General features: G+C 37.8%; 1 protein-coding gene across 11 annotated transcripts in view; it reads left to right on the top strand.

Moving 5' to 3' along the window:
* The window catches only part of Patronin (calmodulin-regulated spectrin-associated protein patronin), a 72,225-nt gene that overhangs the window by 43,338 nt on the left and 2,830 nt on the right, over window positions 1-26,057 (top strand). For 2 of the 11 annotated variants that reach the window (XM_073081040.1, XM_073081034.1), the window contains exons 4-25: window positions 584-775; window positions 1,828-2,072; window positions 2,419-2,510; window positions 5,211-5,381; window positions 5,921-6,160; window positions 6,500-6,814; window positions 7,911-8,030; window positions 9,217-9,413; window positions 10,506-10,538; window positions 11,791-11,844; window positions 13,192-13,265; window positions 13,913-14,234; window positions 14,974-15,204; window positions 15,740-15,883; window positions 15,973-16,782; window positions 17,012-17,248; window positions 17,767-17,974; window positions 19,274-19,345; window positions 20,036-20,125; window positions 21,625-21,732; window positions 24,460-24,648; window positions 25,510-25,533. In XM_073081040.1, coding sequence (XP_072937141.1) covers window positions 584-775; window positions 1,828-2,072; window positions 2,419-2,510; window positions 5,211-5,381; window positions 5,921-6,160; window positions 6,500-6,814; window positions 7,911-8,030; window positions 9,217-9,413; window positions 10,506-10,538; window positions 11,791-11,844; window positions 13,192-13,265; window positions 13,913-14,234; window positions 14,974-15,204; window positions 15,740-15,883; window positions 15,973-16,782; window positions 17,012-17,248; window positions 17,767-17,974; window positions 19,274-19,345; window positions 20,036-20,125; window positions 21,625-21,732; window positions 24,460-24,648; window positions 25,510-25,533 — 4,168 coding nt within the window. The remainder of the gene's footprint in view (window positions 1-583; window positions 776-1,827; window positions 2,073-2,418; window positions 2,511-5,210; window positions 5,382-5,920; window positions 6,161-6,499; window positions 6,815-7,910; window positions 8,031-9,216; window positions 9,414-10,505; window positions 10,539-11,790; window positions 11,845-13,191; window positions 13,266-13,912; window positions 14,235-14,973; window positions 15,205-15,739; window positions 15,884-15,972; window positions 16,783-17,011; window positions 17,249-17,766; window positions 17,975-19,273; window positions 19,346-20,035; window positions 20,126-21,624; window positions 21,733-24,459; window positions 24,649-25,509; window positions 25,534-26,057) is intronic. The other 9 variants (XM_073081036.1, XM_073081039.1, XM_073081037.1 and 6 more) reach the window with 9 other exon arrangements.

A 26,057-nucleotide genomic window follows, 5' to 3' on the forward strand; every position in this document is an offset into this window, starting at 1 on the left:
ACGCTTTGTGGTTGTGTTCACGGACTTGACGAGAACGACTTGTTTGTTCGGTCAACTTTACGTTTTATACGCATTACTCATGGAACAAAAGTTGTTACTTTGTTTGTGTATTATTATTTATAGCTATTTAAATGAACCATTGGCATAACCTAATTATTCTACCCTAATTATTAATGACTTAACGTTATATTTATTATAATAAAATTGAAGTGTTTGTGTACCCAATATTTCTATGTTACCTGTTTATAATATTGTGATAGCCTCGGGCTTTGAAGGACCGTATTAAATCCAAGGCACACATTTGTGAATGAAGCTTTGTTCGTATTACATATATTGATCGTGAAAATTAATTAATTATCACTTGCACTTTTGATGAAGGAAGACACCGTCAAGGTCCTTATATTTCGGTGCTGAGTATTCTTCAAAATGTTCCTAAAAATATAAGAAGTGTATCTACCCACACTCGGCGTATTGGACTCTACCCTTAGATATTCTCATTTTGAGAATGGTTAACGATCGTGTTTGATCTCCTACTAATGTGTAATGATGTGATTGTAACGGAGCCATATTGACGTGTTTCCAGGGTGCCCATATGATTGTGATAGAAGCGCTAATGGTGCTGTACGCGCGCGAGGTGGTCACGTTAGACAGGGTGTCTGCGGCGGCGCAGCGGTTCGGCACGGGCCAGCCGCTGCCCGTGGGCTCCAGCATACCGCACGAGGACGGGCTGCTGTGCTGGATCAATGCGGCGTGCGCTGCTCTTAATAAGGCTGAGGTGAGTCATGAATTTGTCATTTTTAGTGAACTTCCCCAAAGAAGAGAGGACAACGTCAGGTTTCTTTTTTCTGAAAATAATTAGGCAAATTTGTATCCAGTAACAAGAAATGATCACAGCATTTCAAAAATAATTCAAAAAGGTTTATTAATTCCAAAATCAATTGATTATCTGAAATCGATCACGATACGATAAATTATCTACCTATGAGGGCTCATTGAAACTTCTAAATTGTTATTATAAGGTGGAGATGGTTGTGATGATAGGCTATCGCTTTCGTCCCAAAAGGGTATGCACTTGTTCACCACTTTTTCATTTTTCGTTCATTCATTGATCCCAAGTGTGATATTTAAGCCGAACGTCCACCGCCAGCTAAAATAAGTTAGTTTAGTTTAGCTCGCAAAGTTGAGCCAGTTTTTCATATATGTGCGTCCACCGCAAACTATGCAATCTAAGCTAACTAAAATATCCCGACTAGGTCTTACTAACTTAGTTGTGTAGGCCGATCCGAAGCTACGCGGATTAAGCTAATCCCCTCTCACCCCCTTCCGTTACCCCTCTGACGTCTTTCACTAGTGTTGTTTTCTAGTGTGTGATCATGCGCAGGCAGCGAAACACGTATTTTCAGCATGGAGTTATTTATTGAGTACGTCAAGCTATATCCTATATTGTATAATACAGAGGCAAAAGACCACCGTGATGCAAATAAAAAAGAAGGTATATGGAAAACAATAGTGGACGAAATGAAAAACCAGGAAATCAAAGATGGTAAATTTTGAAATGGCAATAATGGTAATGGTAATAATGGTAAACTTGACACTCCAGTACAAACTGATTATCAGTAACGTAGTTTTATCTTATTTTTCGGTGGACGAACAACAACTTGTTAGTTTAGCTTAGCTTATTTCAGTGAGCTTAGTTCCTAATTATTTTAGCTGGCGGTGGACGTTCGGCTTTCTATTGTTATAAGAGCATAGCATCATCAATTTTATTCCTGTATGTCTGTTATGTGTGTCAAAGCGTCAAACTACAGTTTCCTTCAACCGTTTCAGGAGAACCCATCGTCCCACGTGCCAATGGTGAAGAGCCTGCAGGAGTTGTGCGACGGTACTGCGCTGGCGGCGCTGATCTCGTTCTACTGCCCGGACGCGCTGCCGCGGGCCGCCGTGCGCGTCGGCCGCATGGCCTCCATACAGGACTGCCTGCACAACCTCATGCTCGTCTACGACTTCTGCCAGAACTACCTGCCGCACAACGTGTTTCATATGCTGCCCGAAGATGTCACGTATATGAGAGGGTTAGTGTTTTACAACAAATATTATTTATGTAAATGTATTAACTATACGAATCTTTTCTGTTTTGTATATTCAATATTTCCAAAAATGATTTCTTTGTGCTTATGAAAGGAAATTATATATCCTTATATTTACTGCATTATTATATTAACTGCAGTGAAAAATATGGTTCTAAATATACCAGTATTAATGTTTTATTAAATAGATACATCAATGGATGTAATTAACACAAGCTAGACTCATTAAAGCCTACGCCTACGTAAATTATAGGTGGTTGTTAATACTGGTGAAATATCATAATGATTCTTGTATGAATGTCATATAAAAATAAAACTCCTTACTTTCCAGGTCGATGCGTCAAAACTTAATAGCGACTTTAGCTGATCTCTTCAACATGTTGGAAGTGCATCCAGTAAAGTCTGTCAAATACCCGGGAAGTGGTGAGTACAAATTAACGCAAAAGTCGCTAGCTTATCTCTGTACCGATATTGCATGCTAGACCTCTAATGGGAGTATGTGGTCATAATATCAAAGGTCCTATGCCCACTAATACAAAGAATTAATATTCTGCCGCTCGCTCGGAGACGGTCAAGTAACGCTTTGCATATAGTACTCGTAAGTAACGTTGAGATAGGTTCCTAGGGTTGGTTTATGTAAGTCTTTTTGTTATGAACATTCAAGTTTTATTTGCATTATGTGATATTATTCGTTTATTTTTATAATGTTTTAATATATTTTTGTGTAAGACACCAGGCAACATGGCGGAGGTAAGTTTATATTATATATTGGGCGACATCTAATTTATTTTGAAAAATACTTCAAGAGTCACCCTGTCTTTCTTGCGTTTTGGAGCTTTTGCATCAATTGGATTGTCAATTTAATATTTTTATTATTGGCTGTACCACTAAATTTTACTTATTAAAATTGTTGATTGCCTTCAGAGTGCACTGCTTAAAATTTTAACAAAAACGACAAATTTTGAAACGTTGCGTCACAAGTACGCGTAAAGCTAAGACAGGGTGATCGTCGCGTTGGCGTGCATACGTATCCGTGTAGTAGGTGCTCGCACACAAATGTATGTGAGCGAATTTTCCACGGCATCCGTGCGATCGTACTACACGCGTGCGTGCGGGTGCACGCGTGTAGCGGAGTGGACGTGCACGTGGTTACGTATGCACGCGTGGCGCGCCCCCGCCCCGCGTGACGCGGCGCGTGCGTGTTGGCAGCGCGCGCGGACTGCAACGCGCACGGCGTGCGGCACAAGCGCTGCCTGCCGCCGCCGCCGCCCGCGCCCATCCCCGACCTGCGCGCCGACGCGCACGCCGCGCCGCACTCGCCCGCCGCGCCCTTCGCAGGTACCGCCGTGTGTGTGCCCGCTCGCCGCTTACTGTACTCTACTGTACTCTGCACGCGTACCGAACTATCCCATATCGCTGTAGCACCCTATAAGTATCATTACAAATTATCCCGCAATGTTAGTCGATCCAGTACTTATTTATGACATCACTCTATTTGTATGTTACAACCCTATTTTAGTACTCAAATAGTGCGTTGTGCACTGTCAATTACCTAGAAAATTATATCCTATAGATTTGAAGTAGGTACTTAGTGCATAAATGCACTTTATAGTTAACTACATAGTTATTAAATAATAAGTTACCAGTGTGTTACCATAAATGTTGTGAATTGCCCATAGATTAGTAGGTCCTTCAGTTTTTTATTAGTGTTTTAGATAATAAAGTTCTCTATAAAGTTTACTAATAATATTAAAGCACTATGTGGGTCAATCATAATTATACATCTTGTTATTAACGTTCGGTACGCGTACGCACCATTTTACACAATCAGTGGAAACAAGGGGGAGACAACTTTTTGTATTCGTTTCTTTGACACTGCACCATTGTTTATTTTCTAAATCATTCAAAGGGAATTTTCTGTTTTATCACATGTCTGTATTTCTTATTCAATAAAATATTCATCTTCCATTTTTACTTCGAGTTGACTTCCCCATTTATATGTTTTGTGTTACTATCGTACAAGTTTTGTATTCATGTTACTGTATAATTACAATTATCATACAATTCATATAAAGATGTATTAAAGACGATCTGTTACGTTTTTTATGTTTTGTGTCATCAGGTTTGTTTTAATTTTTTTTTATGTAAAGCTGAACCTATAAATTCATTATATCGTATTATGGCTGTAAATATTTGATGTTTTAATTGCAAATTTTGTTTATAAGCATATTTTTTATTTGTTTTTTGTTTATTTATAGTGACTAAATTGATGTTAACACTTAAATTGGATAGCTTTTCTGCAATCTGTTTGACTTGCTTTACTTTTGGGTTTAACGCTTCTGTGCATTTGCATGGTTTCTTATTTGCTTTCGGTTTGGCCTGCACTTTCTAAGGCATATTGGAGCCGTTGGCATTATGTCCTCAGGGCTCCCAATAGTACTAGCAAATTAAAGATAAAAGTAGCAGTAGACATTTAGAACGCTGTAGAAGAAAATTATTTTGAAGTTGTGTGCTATTATATTTCTTAGTTAATGTTTTTGTCGCATTAAAGTTTTGTATACTTATTATGTTTCAATAGCCTATTTTAACTGTTATATGTTATCTAAATTGCCGCTATAGTTTTTGTAGTTAGTCACCATTTTCATTACATTGCAAATGATTTCACTGATTAGTTAGGATTTATTTGTTTCATTAATGACAACTTGTGGTATAATAACATTGGCCTATCAACTTCTAGGTGTCCAGTTCCTACAGTCTGTACAAAAATTAAATGAAATCCAATAAAGTCTTTATAAGCAGTACAGATAATACGAGAATTTCGTTAGATAGCTTACCAAAATCTAATATTAGACCCGTTAATTAAATTAAAATCGTCATATTTATTATTTCATTTTAAAATTATTACTTTGTTATTATATATTTCCTTTTATGTCGAATTAAGAATATCTTTAATGTATTTTTGTTACGGTTCACATTTTCAAACTAAACCATGTTTCCTTTCTATTCTTAATTCTTATTAGGAATATTAGAAAGTAGTGTAAAAACATTCACTTCTCAATATCGATTCACATCTCATTACTTAAAGCCTATGCATGTTTAATAATATAAATATTAATATCTCAGTGCCCCGGTCGCCGTCAGCGTGCGGTATGCGGCCGCGCGCGCCGGCGGGCCGCTCCGCGTGCTCGACGCCCGAGCGCCGCAGCTGCAGCCCGCAGCGGGACGAGTTCGTGGTGCACCGCGGCAAGGCCATCACCACGCTGTCCGCCATGGCCAGGCGGGACGACGACAATGGTGACATTACCGTGTTATATTATCATTATTATCATTATGAACTTGTCTCAAAGCTTAGCGTGCTCAAGTAATGCACGTATATGCCGCGAAAAACTGCTAGTCCGCTCTGAATATAGAAATGGATCGAGTTGCCTTATCAAATTGTATGACCACACCTGCTCGCAATATCTTCAGAGCGGTCTAGCAGTTTGGCGCGGTACTATAATAGATTTTCAATTTTTAAGAAAGATCCTATATATTTTCGGAATTTTTAAAGTTAATTATTACAAAACTCCTTAAAATCATTTCACGTGAAGTCAAAAAGGGTTTCGTCAAAATAGATTCATACGTTGCCAAACTTAGATCTTACACACAACCAGACAGGCACAGTTTTTTTATATATTTTTTGCCGAGTGGTTTAAAAATAGATTATTTCAAAATAACACTTTTATATTTTGTACAGTGCTATTTTTATAAATTTGGCAAACACACTTTATTCTGATCCTTCAAGCCGCATAACTCATTTCTAAATGATGGATATGTGTGTGTGTGTGTATTAGAGCACGTGTCGGTGGTGGCGGCGGGGCGGCCGTCGACGCGCGAGCGCGAGAGCAGCTTCGCGGGCCGCCGCTCGCGCCGCTCGTCCATCACCGACGACAGCCAGCTCACCGTGGAGAACTTCGGCGGCTCGCAGGACCGCCTACACTTCGCCGGCAGGAACCCCGAGAAGGAGCTCGCCACGCTCGCCGCGCTAGGGAACACGAACCCTCCCAACGTGCGGAAGATATCCGCGCCTGCGGGTGAGTTACTAGTAACTATTTAATATCAGGTGAACGGATTAATCGCTAGGTATTTATAAACTTATCATGAAATTAATTCTTAGGATTCGCAATTCGTCAAAACATACACACATGTTTTCATTAATTATTCTGGCCAAATAGTTGGACTTTTTCATTAAGTCAAAAATTCTATATACTCAACCAAATCGAAATGTTATCCATTATTTTAGTTTTTAAAGAAAATTATGTAAACGGTTTTTACACAAATAAAGTATACATTTAGTTCACTCATATCCTATCACACCAAAAATTTGATTAAATGAAGAAAAAATAAACGAATCTATAATTTCTAAATTTCAGGTCCAATAGACTACAATCCGCCATTACGATCGTCGCGGCAAGACATCCGCGGCTCGATCCAGTTCTTCCACGGCGACTACCAGAACGGCGCGCAGGACCCGCCGCGGCCCAACGAGCGGCAGCCCGCGCCCGAGGCCTACCACCCCATCCGGCGGCAGCTCAGCAGCGACACCATCACCCTCAACCAGAACTACGGGTTCAACTACAAGGGCGGCGGCGACGGCTTCTTCCTCAACGACAGAGACTCGACCGACGGTGACGTCACGAAAACGAGCTTCGCCGATCTCAATAAGATCAAGAGTAATGGCGATCAAGGTTCGTTCAACACGCGCTGTAGGATTTTAATTGTATATAATATAATATGTACTATATGTGGTAAATTATATTACGTGTAAATTTTCAGAGCTATTTAACTTTCGAAAATTAAACCAAATTTTACTGTGCACTTGGAAACCAAGCACTGCATAATTATGTTTCCACTTGAAGTGAAACATTGATTGGATTTATATTTCAAACACAAAATTGTTGAACGTACAAAATTACTTATATTTTCTATCGTTATTTTCAGCAAATAATATTTTGACCCAAAATTAACTGTTGTCAATGTTGCGATGTTTATTAGCTTTGTCAATCTTGAAATTATGTGTAGAGATGTCCATAATTGCAACCCGCTTGTATGTGTGCATTCATGCTTCTACTGGACCACATATTCCCATTATTAAATTGGATCCAAATTATATTATCTTCTAAAAGTAACCACGCTAATGTTTATTGCTATTATAATATGATGTTTTGTTTTGTCGTACTATAGTGCGAATATTTTAACTTTGCCGATTGGGATATTGCTCCCGTTGTAAAGTATTTATGGTTTATATAATAACCGTTATTTTTAAGGTGTTATTTACGCACAAATCATAAATTTAACAATCACACTCTAGTGAGTAGTTTTTTGCACAAATAAGTCTGTTAACTCGCTGCAGTATGTGAATGCAGACTACACATTATAATTCAATACAAAAGTATGATAAATATCGAAAATATATGAATGATGCCTATAACTTTATATGTTTCCCGCTGAACCTAGCTCACACCCGAGATCATAATATCAGAACTGTGACGTGATCTTTTTAAGGTTAAAATCGGCAATATTATAATATTCTAACTATAAATGCAATCGTAGAGTACTGTTGGTATGATGCTAATAATTGTTAAAAAGATATGTAAAGTTGATACATGTCGCTATTTTGTATTATATGTTGTTCTATTACACAAGTTCTTTTGCTGTAAACTTTAAGCTTTTTTAACTAATAATATTTAAATCGTTCGAAGTTAGACATGGATCAATTTATTCAATTTAATGTAAGAACATTTTTAAAAACATTACATCAGATGCATGTTGTCGGTCCGGCAGGTCAGTTCAATATAACCGAGAGCGATCCCCCGGAGAGGCGGAAAAACACGACGTTCTCCACACCCCCGCCCAACACCACCACGTGGCAGCAGCAGTACATGCAACAGGAAACGCAACCAAGTCAGTATCCTCTATATCAGGGGTTCCCAATCTTTTGTAACCCGCGGCGCAGTTACAAGTTTAATATTCTTTCACGGCGCCCTGTGCCCTATCCTAGCTAACTATTTGAAGAAGACAGTCGAAAGAAATAGGTAACTACAATAATAGTAGTTACCTTAGGTTGATCGAAACGAACTTTAAAACACCACAATATGAAATTGTCCAATACGTTATTATAAAATAATTTAAACGGAAAACAAGAAGAAAGACTTAAGGATAACAAAAATAAAATACGATATTTATTCAGTCAAATCAATGTGAAGGGTGAGCTAAGTGATCTCCACGCAGTTTTTCAAAGCGGCGAATATCACTTGACACTGCTACTCTAATTTCTTGCTCCACATTGATCCGATATTTGTTCTTTATCACAGCTACATCTGAAAACCCAGCTTCACATAGATATGATGTTGCAAACGGAATGAAAATTTTTAATGCTTTGGATGTTAAATTTGGATATTCATTTTGAATCGATAACCAAAACGCCAATATCTGTGGTGTCCAATGATTAGAGGATCGACTCACGGCGCCCCTCTTTACTTTCTACGGCGCACCAGGGCGCCGCGGCGCACACTTTGGGAACCCCTGCTCTATATGTTGACAAAATAAGTTGGATTCCCAATTAAAATATAATCAATATTAACGTTAAATTTTGTACGTATGTAAATAATTCGTAATTTTAAATTCATACACTCATTTGTTTGTGTGTACTATATAAAAATGTAAAAATTCATTTTTGTTTTTGTCTGTCAAGGTAAATTAGAGAAACTTAAACTTGTAAATTGATTTACAGACAATTAAATGTCATTTCATTACATTTTTAAGAGGACCCATAATCCGTGTATTTTATAAATATGACAAAATTAAAGTCATGTGATATAAAAGTTGTTCCTTATTCCATTAAAAACTTGTTAAATTTCGATCATCTTATATATAAAATTCTCGTGTCACAATGTTAGTTGCTCCGAAACGCATTTACCGATTTTCACCAAATTTTATATGCATATTGAGTAGGTCTGAGAATCGACTACTATCTATTTTCATACACCTAAGTGATAAGGGTTGTTCACCCTTAACATTTTTTTTTATTTATACGGCAACAACGTTAGCCGGGTCAGCTAGTTATTAATATAATGTTGTTGATTTATAGACGGGGAGGACATGTCGGACGAGGCGGGCGGCGCGGCGGGCGGCGGGCAGGCCATGGCGGCGCAGCTCAACAACATCCGGCTGAAGCTGGAGGAGAAGCGGCGCCGCATCGAGCAGGAGAAGCGCCGCATGGAGCTCGCCGTCAACCGCCAGCGCCAGCAGCTCGGCCAGCAGGCCTTCCTGCAGGCCGTCACCCGGGTGAGTGCCGCCAGGGGACCCGCTCCCGTGCCTTGTCAAACGGGCTTGTGCTGTCGATTATATGGGAATGTTTTGTGTTCTATGAAACGTAATAAGTACCGTGTATGTTGTTGAAAGGGAAATGTAATGTTATGTTTGTAGTTTATGTGATAATGGGATATCGTATATATTATTAAAAATATTTTCATTTTATATTGAATTTAACGTGTAGTATAATGAAAATGATATTAAGAGGGGTGAATCTCCGTGAAATCAATTCAAATATACACGCATTTATTGTTTGCAGGTTATTGAGGTCAGCATGTTAATTTACGATAAAGCAGTCACAATAAAAATGTTTTTGTAACTTCCTAATGTTTTGAATTATAGGTTTGCTTGCCTGGGTTCTAAACTTTAGATATCTTGTACGATAGCACAAGCCCTGTAACGTGTATGTGGGATTCATAGGGTTTTTACGTGTGGTAGTTAGAAGTTCCCTAGAGATATTTCGAATTTTTAAATTAGTGTTTCTTCAGATGTTTGACTTAATGAGTGCTTGTGAAAACTAGTGAAAGTTAGTGCGATAAAATCTACATCATATGCATATGTCAAATTACTCTTCTTTTCTGAGATGTTTAAAAAAAATATATATATCCTTTATACATTATGTATGTAATTTTATCACAGTAACATTTCTAGCCTGTTGAGAGTATGAATGACTTTGGTATTTTATAAATTATATCTAACATTTTACTTTATTTCTACAAGTGGAACAGATAGACAAGATTTCTACCAGTGGAAAAATTCTACATAGGCTTATACAAAATATATTTGTCTTTATTAGTAAAAAACCTAATATATATTTTATTTCGAATATTTTAATGGTTATTTACTTATAATTTCTGTGTTTTAACAAAACTACACATCTGGGATATTTCCTAATTTATGAAACAGTACATTCAATATCTACTAAGGTATTATTTCAACTTATTGTGACATTATTAGCCATCAAAAATTTTAATGAGAAGTACACGTTTCGTAAATGGGAAACCCAATATCATGTGACTAACTGTTCAATGGACAAACGTAAAATATATTTTTCTATTTTATTAGGATACATTTTTGCAATACCAGTTGGCCTCCCTGGTGAGTGGGCGGTACACAGTTGGACCACTTTTGATTTTAACTAGTTCATTTCTATCATTTACTATTTACTTTTACGAACCTGTTATTTTTATTTTGCGTAAGTGATTAATTCGTAAAATTAGTTTGAACACGCTTATACGGCTTTCATCGTAAACTATTTTGACTTTAAATACACGAGCTGTTGATATATTTATGAGAATAACTGTACTTTTATACAGATATTTGCGCTGTTTTCATTTTTCAAAGTTTTCAAATAGCTGTACCAAGGTTTCGCTTCGAGATTGCATTAAAATGAGGCCTTATTTCATCGTCGGAGATTTATCCAGCTTTCTTTATTGAATCATGTTTTTTATCATCGTTTAGTCCACGAATAATTTGCGACGCAAATCATGATTTCAATTTTGATCAAATCTTCTGTCGTTTGACATCTAAGAATAGTTCTTTTCCATTAATTCATATGTTAATAATGTCATGATACTGCACTATTAAAATTAAAAAAGACGATTATTTTAAAGCATGTCGACTTATTAAAATGTTTTTAAATTAATTCTTTTATAATATTTTTATTCGATCTAAAGTAAAACTGATGTAATAAAATTTCATGATCATATTAATGTGCCCAAATTGAGAGACTTTAATAATACTTTGACTTAAATCTTTACCAATTGATTCTACGTGGAAGCCGAAGTTTGTTTTTGTTACGTTTATGACCCTCCCAATGTACCCATATCACTGTTAAAGTAACATAATTATGTGTAATTAACTAATTTTAGTTCTTAGTCCCTGCTGATATGTATGAAAATGTGTAACACCAGTTGTTTGAACATAAACCTCGACACATATCGTCACATCTCACACATCGAATAGATTAGACATGTTTATGTAAGGTCGTATTTTCGAAATATTTTCGTGCATAAATGAATGAAATTATCTATAATATGCTACTTACAAAAATAATTTCAGAGAGAAAAGTATATCTTAAAGATCACATTTAAACAATCTACTTTATTACACATATAAGAACAACATAATTATAATCGAAAAAGCGACCTCACCCACGATCAGATCACACCAACTCACAGTAAAGTAAAGTGAAACCCGTATTTATCGTAATGGGATCAGACAGTCCATCCGAACGTACTAGACATAGATACCACATAGTGTTCACTGTAGGCACGTACTGTGCCGTAGCCGGTACACTAACGCATGTGACGTTACGGCGTGTTACGGTGGCGGTTGCACGGTGTTGCAGGGCAAGGGCGCGCGCACTCCCGCCGACGACAACAAGACTGAACAACAACAACAGGTAAATGCGGGCCGGGGCGTGCCGACGGAAGTGGAACTTTGATGCGTTCTTTTGGGCGGTGTTTATTTTTGTTGAGATTGTTAATTATTGCTCCAGAATTTTATTATGTGATTGGTACTTAAATTTGAGAGAGGCTGATGATAAACAAATTTATCAAACCGCGACTGCTTCAAACTGTAAAGCAGTCTGACCAAAAAATATAAACATGAACGCGGTGGAAATAGAATTTAGAATTGATGTTTGATAATAAATGTTACATACCAGTAGTTACTTTTTCAGTTTTTTTGCTATTTTATTAAGTATTTACATCGAAGTTTCACTTCTGATAAATCAAAGATACAGCATATATTTTTATTTTATTTGAATTTAGGCTTTCTGTGAATTTGTATTGCAGCCGTGTTATTGTTGAGATAAGCTTTTTCGCAAAGGTTATCCACTGAGCTTAGCTTCTCAGTAGTGATGTTTTGCTTTGAATTATTTGGGTTCGAGACCCAATGCTTGGTAGTTTGCAGACTACTTATCGAGTTTACTCGAAATCTGGTTCATTATCTTGATATTAAGTTACATATAATACATTATTCCAAAATAATTATGAAATGTATTCCACTATCAATTATGTCTCCCTTTGATTGGTAAGTGTTATCCAATATTTATTAACAATTGGCAAAATGCATGCGACTGTGATTAAATTGCATGTAAAAGTATGTTGTATTTAACTGTCTGTTAACTGTAATGTTAACTTTGATATGAATTATTTAAACTAGTTACTAAATTGTTTAGGTGCACACAATGTATTAACGATAAAATTATTTATTAAAATATACCTTTAAAATTGAATTTTAAAATAAATATTTCTAAACTGGTGAAATGGAATTAGATAGGTCGGACTCAATAGGTGAAGTCATTAAAAATGAAGACAATATTTATTACAAAAATATCTATCATTATATATAACATATATTAATAAGCAATAGGTATTAGATGCTTCGTTTAAAATTAGGTTGATGGTGAATTTTCAGTAAAATCCGCATTATAAAGTCTCCGACCATTAGCCAATAACTTAAAAGATCCCACTAAACAAAAGAAACTTAATCCATTATGAATTTGAAAATAATAGATGGTTCGTCAATTATTTCTCCAATTTAATAGTTCGATACGAATTCATTAATTAAATTCACTAGTCAAAAGTTGAATTTAAAAACGAATTTTATAACGACAATGTTATGGTAGTATTCCTATACAACTTTGATATTATTTCCTCTTTAAAACTATTGATTTAAAATGAAATTTTGATGTTTTAATAACTTGTTTAGTGTATGAAATATTAATATGTGTTGTAATGTTTAGGAGACGGTGGTGGAAGCGCCTAATCAATCCGTGGACACGGCTGCCCTGGAGCAGTACCAGCAATCGATTGCGAAGTAAGACTTGTGTATTTTTTATTTCATTTCTTACATATGCCTCTTGTAAATGTAGCAGAAACCTTATCACAAATGCGTTGGTACATCTTACCACAAGGTGAAGGTGGTGGAAACCTTTTTGGTTCGACTCCGGGTAAAGCTCCAACTGCCAAACCCGTTTCTACTTAATTACAGCAGTGTTAAGCGCTACTACGGTCCTCTTTGAAGGACATTGGTAAGGGAGACATTATTATACGGGACAACTTATTTTCAATGGTAGCAACACATCTGTGGCCGTCCTCTCTTATCTGGGGTTGTTTACAGATATCGTTAAGCGGCAATAGCCACTTATCATCTGGTGAAGTGCATGCTCGTTTGGACTCCAATATTATGAAAAAATGTATCTTTCTCTTTTATCATTTTTTTTATGTCTACCCTATGTAATCCCTGTAACCTCTTTAATCCAAAGAAACAATTATTTACTATGCCATTAGCGAGCTTCCATCCAAAGCCCGTGTGCTATGTTGCATAACTACTAACACTACTAACACATTCAGTTAAACAGTTTCTTGGAATGATGAACTCGTAGTACTTAATTACAATGTAATCTATTATATTAGAAAGTCATTAACTGGGCTGCTGGTGTATCTAGTATCTAATTACTGCAGAATGAACTCCAGCCTACAGGACATACAGAGTGATATCGCGCGGCTAGCCAGCCAGCAGAACCAGCTCGTACAGCAACAACAGCAGCAACAACATCAGCAGCAGCAACAGCAGCTACAACAACAGCAGCAACAATTGCAACAACAAATACAGCAACAGCAACAACAATTACAACAGCAACAGCAGCAACAACAGCTGGCACAACAGCAGCAGCAACAACAACAGTTGGCGCAGCAGCAGCAAGCGAAGCAGCTGTTCCAACAACCTTCCCAGCCCCCCCAGTCGCCCTTCCAACAAGCCTATCAACCAAACATTCCACAATTAGTAAGTATACCATATTGCTTAATATTTATCACGAAATTGGCAGAAGTTTTACTTGCAAATGGTGAAGGGCAGAGCTTTAAAGCGCCCACTGCAAAAAGCGAAGCCAACTGTGCAGATCTCTTATCACCAACACAATACACAGAAAATATACAATAATTACTGAAATAATGATGATCATGTTCACCTAAATTATTATAAAATAATATAAAAATAAAATTTCACTGTAAATTAAAAAAATATATGAAGCTAATGTTAACACACAACTAAACACAAATACACAATGCAATATCTATTCACTAAGCTATACAGCTCACGACATGCGAAATTATACCCTATGTTTGTTGTAATATCAAATGAAACATGTACAAATAGTGGTTAAAGCTAACCTCTATGTACAATTACAAATGTTTTGTTAGTTTCGATTTTTTTATTATCTTAAAATTTCAGATGTGACATTTTTTTAATCCAATAGCGAGAGTATTCTTTTTTTATTATTTATGTCAGTATTTTATCATTATCTTTAATTAATCAGGTTGGTATCATGTTAAAGTAATACCTAATTAAAATATTCCTTAAATTAAATAAACAAAAATCCTGTCGATTTGATGATACCTATTACATTACGTTTAATCAATGTTGGTTCTCACCAAGTGCCCAGAGATAACTTCTCCAAACAAACAAAGGTATATTTCGCTCGTCCCTGCATCCGGCCACGGCGCTAACCCCACGACGTTTCCAGCACAGCCAATTCAGCTCGCAGCACAACGTGTCGCGCGGCGGGCTCGGCTCGTTCGGCTCCACGCCGCACCTGCCGCGCGACTACTACTACGAGGGCTACCAGCCGCCCGCCTACCAGTACAGGGAGGAGGAGTTCGGGCGGCAGTTCTTCCTGCACGACAGCCCCGCGCCGCCGCAGCGCCGCACCTGGGCGCAGCACGCGCAGGACACCGCCGAGCTCCGCGGCTGGCAGGTGCGTCGCGCTTTGACACGCTTTCTACACGGTTCTTCGCTACGATCTTTCGCGTCTGATCTGCTTTAGAGGATCATCAGGAAGATGAGGTTCCTTGGCTAACGTTGATTGGGGCAGCGTCAGCGAAATAATGATGAGATAAAAAGTAATGAATGTAAATGTGTAGAAAGAAGGAAAAAATGTAAGTCTTTCTGTAAAAGAAGATGTCTTCAACATTATGTGTTTGAACGCGCAGTGTCGATGATGGGTGATTGCTATACGTTCAGGTTTGGTTTCATATTCTGTAAACAAAATACTTCACTGTAGCACTAAAGACATGAAATAGTAAAGACAGAAGTAAAAATCGCACCCCACTGGCTTTTAGTGCAAATGAGCAAACTGAAATCAATACTAAATCTTGCAAATTTTATTTCATTTATTATGATCTGTCACTTAGGTACATCTTCTTTCTTATATCGGATCTTTATGTTCGTTATATACCACAGAAATATACATGTTATAAATTTAATTAAACTGTAACCATGTCTATCAGCAGTTACACCAGCAGCAGCAGCAGCAGTTCCCGGCGGCGCACGAGCCGGCGCCGCGCACGTGGAAGTCGCCGTCGCCGCAGCCTCCCGAGCGCACCTGGACGCCGCAGGGCTTCCAGCTGCACGAGCGGGGGAGTCAGCCTTTCCAGGTTCCTTATGACTATTATCATAAACTACGAGTGTATGAAAAATGTATGTATGAAATTGGCTTAATTTTTAATGTATTTTCCAATTTTAGGTGCATTACAACGATCGCTACCAGAACGGTACCGATACGGCGAGAGAAAACCCGAATCATTTGAGCTACACTGTGATAAACCCCAACCAGTACGTGTCCCAGTCGCCCCCGCTGGCGGCCAGCCCGCGGCGCTCCAAGACGCCGCAGCGGCAGGGCTCGCTGCCGGAGCCGGCCCGCCGCGCCGAGCCCGTCAGCCTGCAGCAGCTGCACGCGCCGCCGCCCGCGCACTCGCCCGCGCACCCCCCGCACCCCGCGCACGCCGCGCACGCCGCGCCGCCCGACGACATGGAGCCCCAGAACATCTCCTTCATCGGCAACGCCGAGGACGACGCCCTCCGGCAGGGCATCAACCGACTGAACATCTCCTCCGGCACGCGGACCTACCGCATCCCGTCGCCGACGCGGCCGTCGCTCAGCAGAAACTCGTTCCAGCAGCTCGAGCAGGAGGAGAGCGACGCGAACGAGAAGGGCTTCTACATCTCGTTCGACAACGAGCAGCCGAAGCGGCCGAAGCCGCCGCTGCGGGCGAAACGCGGGTCGCCGCGGAAGGAGCGTGAGTTCGGCAGTCCGCCGCGCAGCCCGGAGCGGGGGCCGGAGCGCGCGGCGGAGCGCGGCTGGGCGGAGCGCGAGGAGGAGCCGTTCGTGGTGCACCGCGTGGGCGGGGAGGCGCGCCCTGGCGACGTTTCCGCGGAGCGCGAGGAGCGCCTGGAGCGCGCGGAGCGCAGGGAAACGCCGCCCAGGGAGCGGCCGCAGCGCGCACCCAGTGCGGAGCCCGCCGCACTCGTCATCGGCGAGCTAAACCCCGACCCGGTCAGTTGAGGCTTCAAGTTTTGTTTAATATTATATTAATTTATAGGTAGTGTATTTACAGAGGCACATCTTCTGATTTTAATTTTTTCCGCTCACAAAGGCTGTATTAGAATCATTGTATATTAATACATCAATATTTACCACCTTAGTATTGCATGCGAACGGGGGCAACCCTATCGATAACGTGTCCGTGCAGCGTGTAACGTGTCGCGTGCGTGTGTGGTTGCAGAACTCTGCGGAGGAGATGGAGCGCAAGAAGGAGCGCATCATGCTGCTGTCGCTGCAGCGGCGGCAGCGCGCGGACGAGGCGCGCGCGCGCGCGGAGGCGGCGGCGGCGGCGCGGCGCGCGCGCGAGGTGGCCGCCGCCGAGCTGAAGGCCACGCGCAAGGAGGAGCAGGCGCGCCGCCGCGAGGCCATCCTGCACCAGTACAAGCTCAAGAAGGCCATCGAGGAGGCGGAGCGGGAGGTTAGCTAATACACTTTCAATTTTTGTTCATTCATTTTCCATTGTTCAAAAGATTGAAGTAGCAGACGTGAATGCAGTCCACCTAGTGAATGATCACTGCCAACCGTGTAAATCTGTTGCTAGTTCCATATAAAACATTGGTTTTACTTGAGGACTCATGAAAATTAAGATGAACTTTTAACGAAATGTAAAATTGCTCCACGTTAGAAATAAGTGTAGCGGTGGTAGAGTCCGCGCCAAACTTCTAGTGCGGTCTGAATATAGAAACGAGTTGCGTCACAACAGCAAATTGTAGATATTAGCGGGATAAAGACAGCATGGCACCCCCTGGCCGTCCGTTGCCCGCTCTCGCCCAGGGTTACGTAACTGCGTTAGTGTGCTCTTATTGATGTTACGGAATATAATCTTGTAGTTGTGACTACACCTGCAAAACCTTCAGAGCGGACTAGAAGTTTGGCGCGGAATATACTCCTCTAATCGTACCGTGCCTTAAACGCTCCATATATTTTGCATTCCAGGGCAAGGTGCTGGACAAGTCGGAGTTCTACGACACGCTGAAGTCTCACGGCGGCGGGGGCGGCGGCGGCGGTGGGGGCGGCGCGCGGCTGCGCAGCAAGGCGGGCGGCGGCCGCGCGCGCCCCAAGACCATCCACGTGGACAGCGGCGCGCTGCAGGCCGCCGAGGGCATGCTCAGCTCCAAGCAGCCCTCCTCCACCAACCTCACCGGTGAGCGCGAACATGCTACGTACATACCGATATTATACCGCACTAGCAATAGAACACCGATTACTACGATATGATAGATAGTACACAAGTACCGATGACCATGGAACGTCGGTTACCACAATATGATTGATGTTACACGTGTACCGATGACCTCTATTATCATAGATAACAGCATATTAGCTATGAAATAATTGATAATACACAAAAAATATCTAATAACCATCTTATTATATATACAGCATAATGTGGATACTAGATAGTTACAAATTTCTAACTTATTACTGGATAGTGAACATTTACTAAATAATTGTAATTTCAAGACTTTTTATAATTAATATCTTTTAGGGTTTTTTTTTTAATTTTGAAATATGTATATGAAGATTGTACTACAGATACAGAAAATTTCTCAAATATTAAAGTCCTTTACTATATTTTTATACTAGAAAAATGTATAAAGACACACACACACTGGATGTATAAAAATAAATATAATAAATAAAAATGATAAAATTAAACGCAGCTAATAAGACAGCTTATGCATTGTTGTTTTTCGATATGATGCATGTTGAATGAGCAACATTATTTTTTATTTTTGTCGAACATTTAATAATTGCACTATGCACTGTGTTATTTTTTTATAAAACATTTTTTCAATTTTAATTTGTTTACATGTGCTTAAAATTCTCACAACAAAAATGAATGTTTTATCCTTTATTTCTTTGTTTTAATGTTGCACTAATTATGTTTAATTTAAGCTTAGTGTTTTAGTGTTACCAGTACTTATCAGCAATTATTATTGTTATACGAAAAATATGGCTGATGTGTATTTGTAATACATTTTATGTTCAATGAGTGGGCTGTGTTGTTAAAGAATATTTTTAGCGTTTATTATATTATAAAAATTATTAAAATACGAGTAGATTATAGATAATTACAATACTCTTTATTCAATAGAAGGACATAATGGGTATTGGGACTACTTGAAATTACTGTTGCTGACACCTCATGAATAAATTGGAACACTGCTTTTTGAGGCGAACAATATCCGTCTCTATGTATATGTGTCTCTATCTTAAGACAAGTTGTGACTCAAGTATAGGGCTGCATTCAACTGCATGCCCATTTGTCATTTTGAGCATCCGTTCCAATGTTATTACATAATAAAAACAAATACTTGAGTTTAAAAACAACAAAGAGTGTTCAACAAAAATTCAAAAAGCAAAGCAGCACAGCCCACTAGCGTACCGTTTGCCCTACCGCCACTGCAACCCGCCTCGTTCTGTTCCGTTGCGCGCGCAGGCGGCAGCATCCGCCGCGACTACTACCGCGGCTCGCAGGACAACCTCGCCGAGCGCGCCGGCCTCTACAGAGGTAAGCTTCGTTTTGTTCCTCCAACTATACTTCGCGCCGAACTGCTAGTCCGCTCTGAACTTGTTGCGAGCAGGTCTAGTCAAACAATGAACTATGGCGACGCGATTCATTTCTATATTCAGAGCGGACTAGCAATTTTACGCGGAATATATCATTAAAAGTATATTATTATAAGGTATAGTCATAATAATATACTCGGAATGATTTTATTGTATTCACTCGTTATGTTATTGTTTTATGGAAATTGCATGTGTTTGTTAGTTTCTTTGAGTATAGTTTACGAAAAAAAAGTTATATAAAAATAAACAAACATACAAACTTATATATAACACACTTCTTCATATTGTTATATTTAAAAATATATATTTACCATAACCATTTTTTTTTAATATCTTGTCAATATAATATCATTAACATCAAATGTAATATGTATATTTCAATTTTTCAATACTTCATAGTACAGATCTTTTTAACTGAAGCAGCATGTTCATTATTAATTTAGTAAAAAATATATATACTTATTGGAAAATAGTTTTCGTGTAATCTTTATCATAACGCCACCGATTTCGCACTATCTACATATTAGAAAGAGTGAAATTTCATACTCATTTAAATGCTACTCGTATAATTTCACTTGACGCTTCAGTACATGTATGCAAAGCGTATAAATGTGTATGGCGTTGGTTGCAGAGTCTCCCGTGGAGGAGCGCGGCGGCATGTCGCCGGGCAGCGCGTGCTCTGCGCCGCTCGGCCGCCGCGGCTCCTGCAAGACCTCGCGCGGTGAGCCCCCCCCCCTGCCCCCCTGCCCCCCTGCCCCCTGGCCCGCACTGGCCCACGCGTGCCGCTAGCCGCCCGCTACTAACAACGGCGTATGCTTCGCTAGGGCAACTCCACTTTGAAATGTTTATATAAGTTAGGCTTTTGGAGTGTTGCGTATTTAGATTAAATTTGTCGGATGCGTTATTTATGTTGATTTAAGAAAACTTTGCTTGTAAAGCTTTTATTTTGAAGAAAACACAAGGAGAAGACAGGAGTAAGAATAAATTACATTTCGCAAGGACAAATAGCAATAATCATTACAAAACTATCACATTTCTAAAAAGATATGTTTTTTATTAAAACTTTAAAATATTAAATCGGTGTAGTTTTTTTTTTATGAACAAACAGTAATTAACATTAATATTTACTACTGTTAACTCATATTTTTTGCCTAACCCGCGATTTGATAATAGTAATATAAAAATCGATTCCTAATAAAGATAAAATGAATCAAAAAATTATAAAATATGTCCTAAACTAATTTATTTTTGTCTAAAATATGAAGCATTGAGCTACATTTCAAAGTGGAGCTGCTGAGCTTAGTATCTCATTTTGATTATATAAAGTCACTTATTATTATAATTTAATTAAATATTTTACTCAAATCATGCTTAAATTCAAAATGGGATACAAATACCTATCACTTGTGTGTTTTTGCTAACTTAAAATATTGTCAATTTGGGCATTCTTGTCAATCGTTTAAAATTTAAAGTAAAGTAACTTGTAAATGAATGTTACTTTGATGATATTTTGAGTATTAGAAGGTTTTAAGAATGTTTCAATGTTTCAACTTTTGGTGCTACTGTTGATAAGGTTGAATCATTGACTCGTTACTATAAAATATTATGAAAGATATCTTATAGATTACATGATGTGTTAGGATGGTCATATGGCTCGTTACACAGTAGCCAGTATAAATGCTTCTTTTATTTTGTTGGTAGTCGCTTCGGACCTCTTTATTATTTTTATTTATCGATTGATTTATTTTATATGTGTATTGATTTCAGCAATGCATAGATTGATTAGACACACTCCATTTGCAAAATTTACGCTTCATACATATTTTTTTTGGTCATGTATTTTGTATTTGTAGTTTGCAACCCGAACTAAAATCGAAGGGAGGTTTTTTATAAAGCTTTTTCCAAATTTCGAAATCCCCCTAGACCTTCCGCGCATTATATGAATTGGTTCGAGTAATGTTTTCATAGTCATACATGAAGTAACAATTCAGTCATTCGACAGACAATTAGTATTGACGCGATTAATGGTTAATTTTGTTTGCTACTGTATTGGAATGTATGAGTTGAGGCGACGCCTTGCATGCCGCGGTGCCCGCTCGCCGCCATAGTCTCTGCCATAACTTCCGTAACTTTTAACCTGTGACATGTGACATGTACTTACGAGAATGGAGTGCGCATCGCATGTTGATTGCGTGATGACATGTATAGGAAACATTTCAGAGCGTGTGAGTGACGAACCACAGTCGACACGTGGAAGGTCTAAATATTCCACTTACCAGAATAACTTTAAGGCGGGAAGGAAATCTAGCTCTCTTATGAACTTGTGCGGTAAGACACGTTTGAATAAACACCGATGTACATTGTACAGGCTTCACTCACGTCGGGCCCCGGCCGGACTTGGCTTGGTGCGTTGGGTTTATCGTTTCGTTGCAGCGCCTCTGGGGGACCTACGAAGGAGTGTTATCACGGTCTATTCATTGAATATTAAATAGTTTATACAAACATTATACTAATTCGAGAGACTGATTAAATTTTAAAGTTGTTTGGTACGGACTTCAAATATCCTTGATTTAACTTAACGATATCTGAATTTTAAATAATATTAATTTTATACGTAATCCGTTAAAAAAATTATTAACATAAATATTGCAAGTAATAAAATCATATTTGACGAATAAATAAATATTAAGAATTGAATTGAAATTCATAATTTCCCTTCGCAGTCCCCCTGGCGCGACCTCTTCTGTCTTGTGCACATCACATCTTTATTTTGGTCTAGAAATATATTTATTTATTATTGTTATCAGGTTGTGGTTTTTTCATTATTATGGTTATTATTTGTTCCTACGGTATGTGCATGTTTATTTTATGTATTCTATCTGGTGTTGGTATGACATCGTTTAAGCTAAATTTGGTAAAAATTGAATAAAGTCTCTTAAATGTGTTAATGGTGTTATAGGGATAAACTGAAACTGTGATTTAATAAGCATACTTGAAACCGTTTAAAACATAGTCGTGCTATATCATTTTATGTAGGTGAAAGGTTTATCAGCGGGACTTATAACTATATGTACATATATAAACCATAAAATTTTTATTATTAAAATGAAATAACTTATATCTACAAGCCCTATTTAATATAAAGAAAATTCTTCAATTTGAAAGGTAACCGACTAAAATATTTGAACGTAAGCAATATTTTTATATTTTTATATTGCTTACTGACATATGATGATGATGATAATGACATCTCAAAAAATAGTGACCACGTTTTAACTATTTACGTATATGTAGATTTTATTCTAGTGTAAAGTAGAATATGCTTCTTATGTAGATGTTGTTTGCGTCGAGCGTTTTGTTAAAATATTTACTTTTGATCAATAGTAGTAATGTTAAAAATATATTTATACAGAGTGTAAAGAAACTTTCGAAATGGAACATTCTTTATTTTTATAATATACACCAATTTTCTGAGGGTTTTTATATTAATCCTTATGAACATTTTTACTTGCATTATATTAAGCTGGGCTTATTGAACCAGTAAATATTAAGGAAATAAATGGTGAAATGCACACATTATATTTTAAAACGTCGTCGCAAAAACCAACAATATTTTTTCATACCGTCCTAGACAATATGTAATAGTAAAAAAAATGTAAATAAAATAGATGCTCACCAAAATGTAAAAATAATGCTTTTGCTGGGCACGAGTTGGTCCTACAACTACAGGGTTAATATAAAATTTATCGATAATAAATATACGATGGAGAGTAAAATCACTGGTTCCAAAATTTTGGGACTCTTTACGCCCTGTATAAATGTGCCTATTTTTATTTGCATTAGCTAGTTAGAATATTGTTTTCAAAGAATTGATTTTATGGTGCCTTTATATTATTAATTTCAGATGTTATTTTTTTGTTAATAAGACACGTTTATTTTCACTGGCGTATTGAATGTATCATTTGAATTGTTGAGTTATCCACGGCTTTATTAGGAAATACTTGATATTTAGAGCAGCTAGTTATCATTATGATACAATAATGTAACTGGTGACAACAACGTAAATATGTCAATTTTCTTACATACAATTTATTTATTTTTCTTAAAACATTAAGAATGTTTAGCTGCCATTATCTTATTTAAGTCTTCGATAAATAGTTATTAGAATTTCCTTAAAAAGAAAACATTATCTTTATTATTTACTAGACCATGCGTACAGCCACTTTACTGCACGCGGCTAATTCACACTAGTCGATAGTAGCCACAGTTAGTTAAACTATAGTAACTAAAAATCTAGTCAAGTAGGTTAGTCAAATAGTTTATTCTTAGGATCTAGGTGTAGCTTCTTTCCACTAATTCTTAATTTTATGCTAGTGCAGTAATAACTTTAATACTACGTTACTAACTGGGTACTTCTGGGAAGTATTATTGTCCTTTATTATTTTTAAGGAAAATAAGTGATACTACTGTTGTAGCAAGGATTTCAAGGTTATGAAAATAACTCTGAATGTGGCCTCTAGTGTCAGTTAACGTTATTTTTTTATTACAATTAATATAGTGGTTAATTATTAAGACCTTTGGGGGTGGAACGGAACTATTTACAATAAACTTCATGCTGATTTTTAGATAGTGAAAGATAGATATTTTAATATTTAATTATGTAAAGGAAAGGACATTTTAGTATAATAAGTTGAGGTTGTTACTTGGAGATGCTTGATAATATAAAGAAGGTTACCTGTCTTAGTTGACTTCCAAAGGCTTGTGAAAAGTTTGATGACATCGGAACAACTTAACAAGCTAATTTTAATAAGAGAATAACCAACGTGTGACGTGTGAAAAAAATACACGTTATATACTTTTTACTATTTCATTTTTTTTAACTTATGTCATATTCGTTACGAGTACGATGAACGATTTAGTATTTAAATCGTTTCGAGTTCGTTAAGTCCTCGATGGCCATTGCAATTTGGGATCGGCAACGGCGAGCGATCGCCGCCGATAGCAAGCGGCCAACCACGCGGCATAGTGAGACGGGGCGGGTGTGGGTGTCGGCAGACTCGGGGCTGGGGCGCGCCACGCCGCCGCGGCGCGCGGCCTCGCCCGGCGTGCGCGCGCTGGGCTCGCCCGCGTCGGGGCCCGGCTCGCTGCCCGGCTCGCTGCCCGGCGCCATCGGCAAGCGCCGCCACGCCGCCGACGACGGCTCCGACGTCTCCTCCACGCACTCCTCCATCATGGACTACTCCGGTTAGTATGCACCCGCACCTCGACGATCACCCTTAAATTGTTACTGTGATACTTAGTTCCTATCGTCCTTGTATTATTTTATTTATGATAAGGTCGATGTAATGTGTTATGTTTGTTTAAGTAAAATGTAAGCGAATCGGAATTTAAAAAATGCGTACGTCTTACGACGTTTATGAAGTCGATGTCGACTTAAATATAATTTATAATCGAACCAAACCATATTATTACTTGAAAATATTTAACCTATAAAATCATATTAGCGATAAAACAAATAATTCTTTCTGACTTCAAAATTAATATTCTTCACTACATAGCGTTGACTTTAAATTCGTTCAATAAAATTATTTGTTATAAATCTTAAAATTAAATACCACTCCTTCGCAATTCTTTAATTATTTTTATTAAAATATTTATTAAAGTTCGACATCGATTTTGTTTATTAAATCGATGTCGAACTTTAATAAATATTTTGTATTCCATCCAATATTTCAAAAATGTTATTTACTATGAATTCATGGATTAGTATTAATTTCTGTCTTCATAGATTTCAATAAATAATTGTCTATTACTATTAAAAAATATTTATCAAAGTTGCTAAATGACAAAATTATACTCGCTAGGTTGGTCCGTATTAAAGTGTGACAGTATCAGTACTTGTTTAAATAATCCTTAGCTAGTCGTAAAGCTATGATGTATGGTTGATGCTATTTAATATTGACTTATTTATTTTCTGCTAAACCGTATAAAACTCGGAATTATATTATTTTATGTACTTTAATTTTTTCCTTAACTTACTTGTACTTAAAAACTATACAATAAACAAATTCTCTGAATGTCACACAAAACATACTTTTCTTGCAGTTGGTACAGAAACGGTTGTTCCTGGTAAGATAGACTATCACGTTCTGTAGATTTTTCTCTTCAATTTCCTAGCAGTATCGAATCAATTTTAATAAACTTCATAGTTTTTATCTTAATATATTATTCCTCGCATATAAAATATATGACTAAATATGATTTAAGCATTATTATTTTATTTTCAAAGCAACCTATCTGCGACGCCGAAAAGGTCCTTAAAGTTACAGTTTCATGTAGATAGTTGAAGACACGAGCAAGTTGAACCGTTCAAAATCACAGTTTACATGGAAGTGCATAGCGATGTCATGCCAACGACAGCCATATTTATTATATAAGGCATGGTTTTGATTTGAGAGCATTTTGTCCTAACAATGAGTTGAGTGAATCAGCTTAACTTCCGCTTTCTCACAGTGACTTGATATTAACACCGCGCATTCCGACACTCCATTAATATAACATTAAACTCATTGTTGTAACATCAATAACATTTCACATACAAATATCAAAGTAGATACGTATCAAAGTTATAATTTTTGAAGTATTTCGTAGTC

This window comes from Epargyreus clarus, unplaced genomic scaffold (genome assembly GCF_041222505.1).
Source record: "Epargyreus clarus isolate Ecla_fem2 unplaced genomic scaffold, WU_Ecla_fem_2.2 ptg000015l, whole genome shotgun sequence".
NCBI lineage: Eukaryota > Metazoa > Arthropoda > Insecta > Lepidoptera > Hesperiidae > Epargyreus > Epargyreus clarus.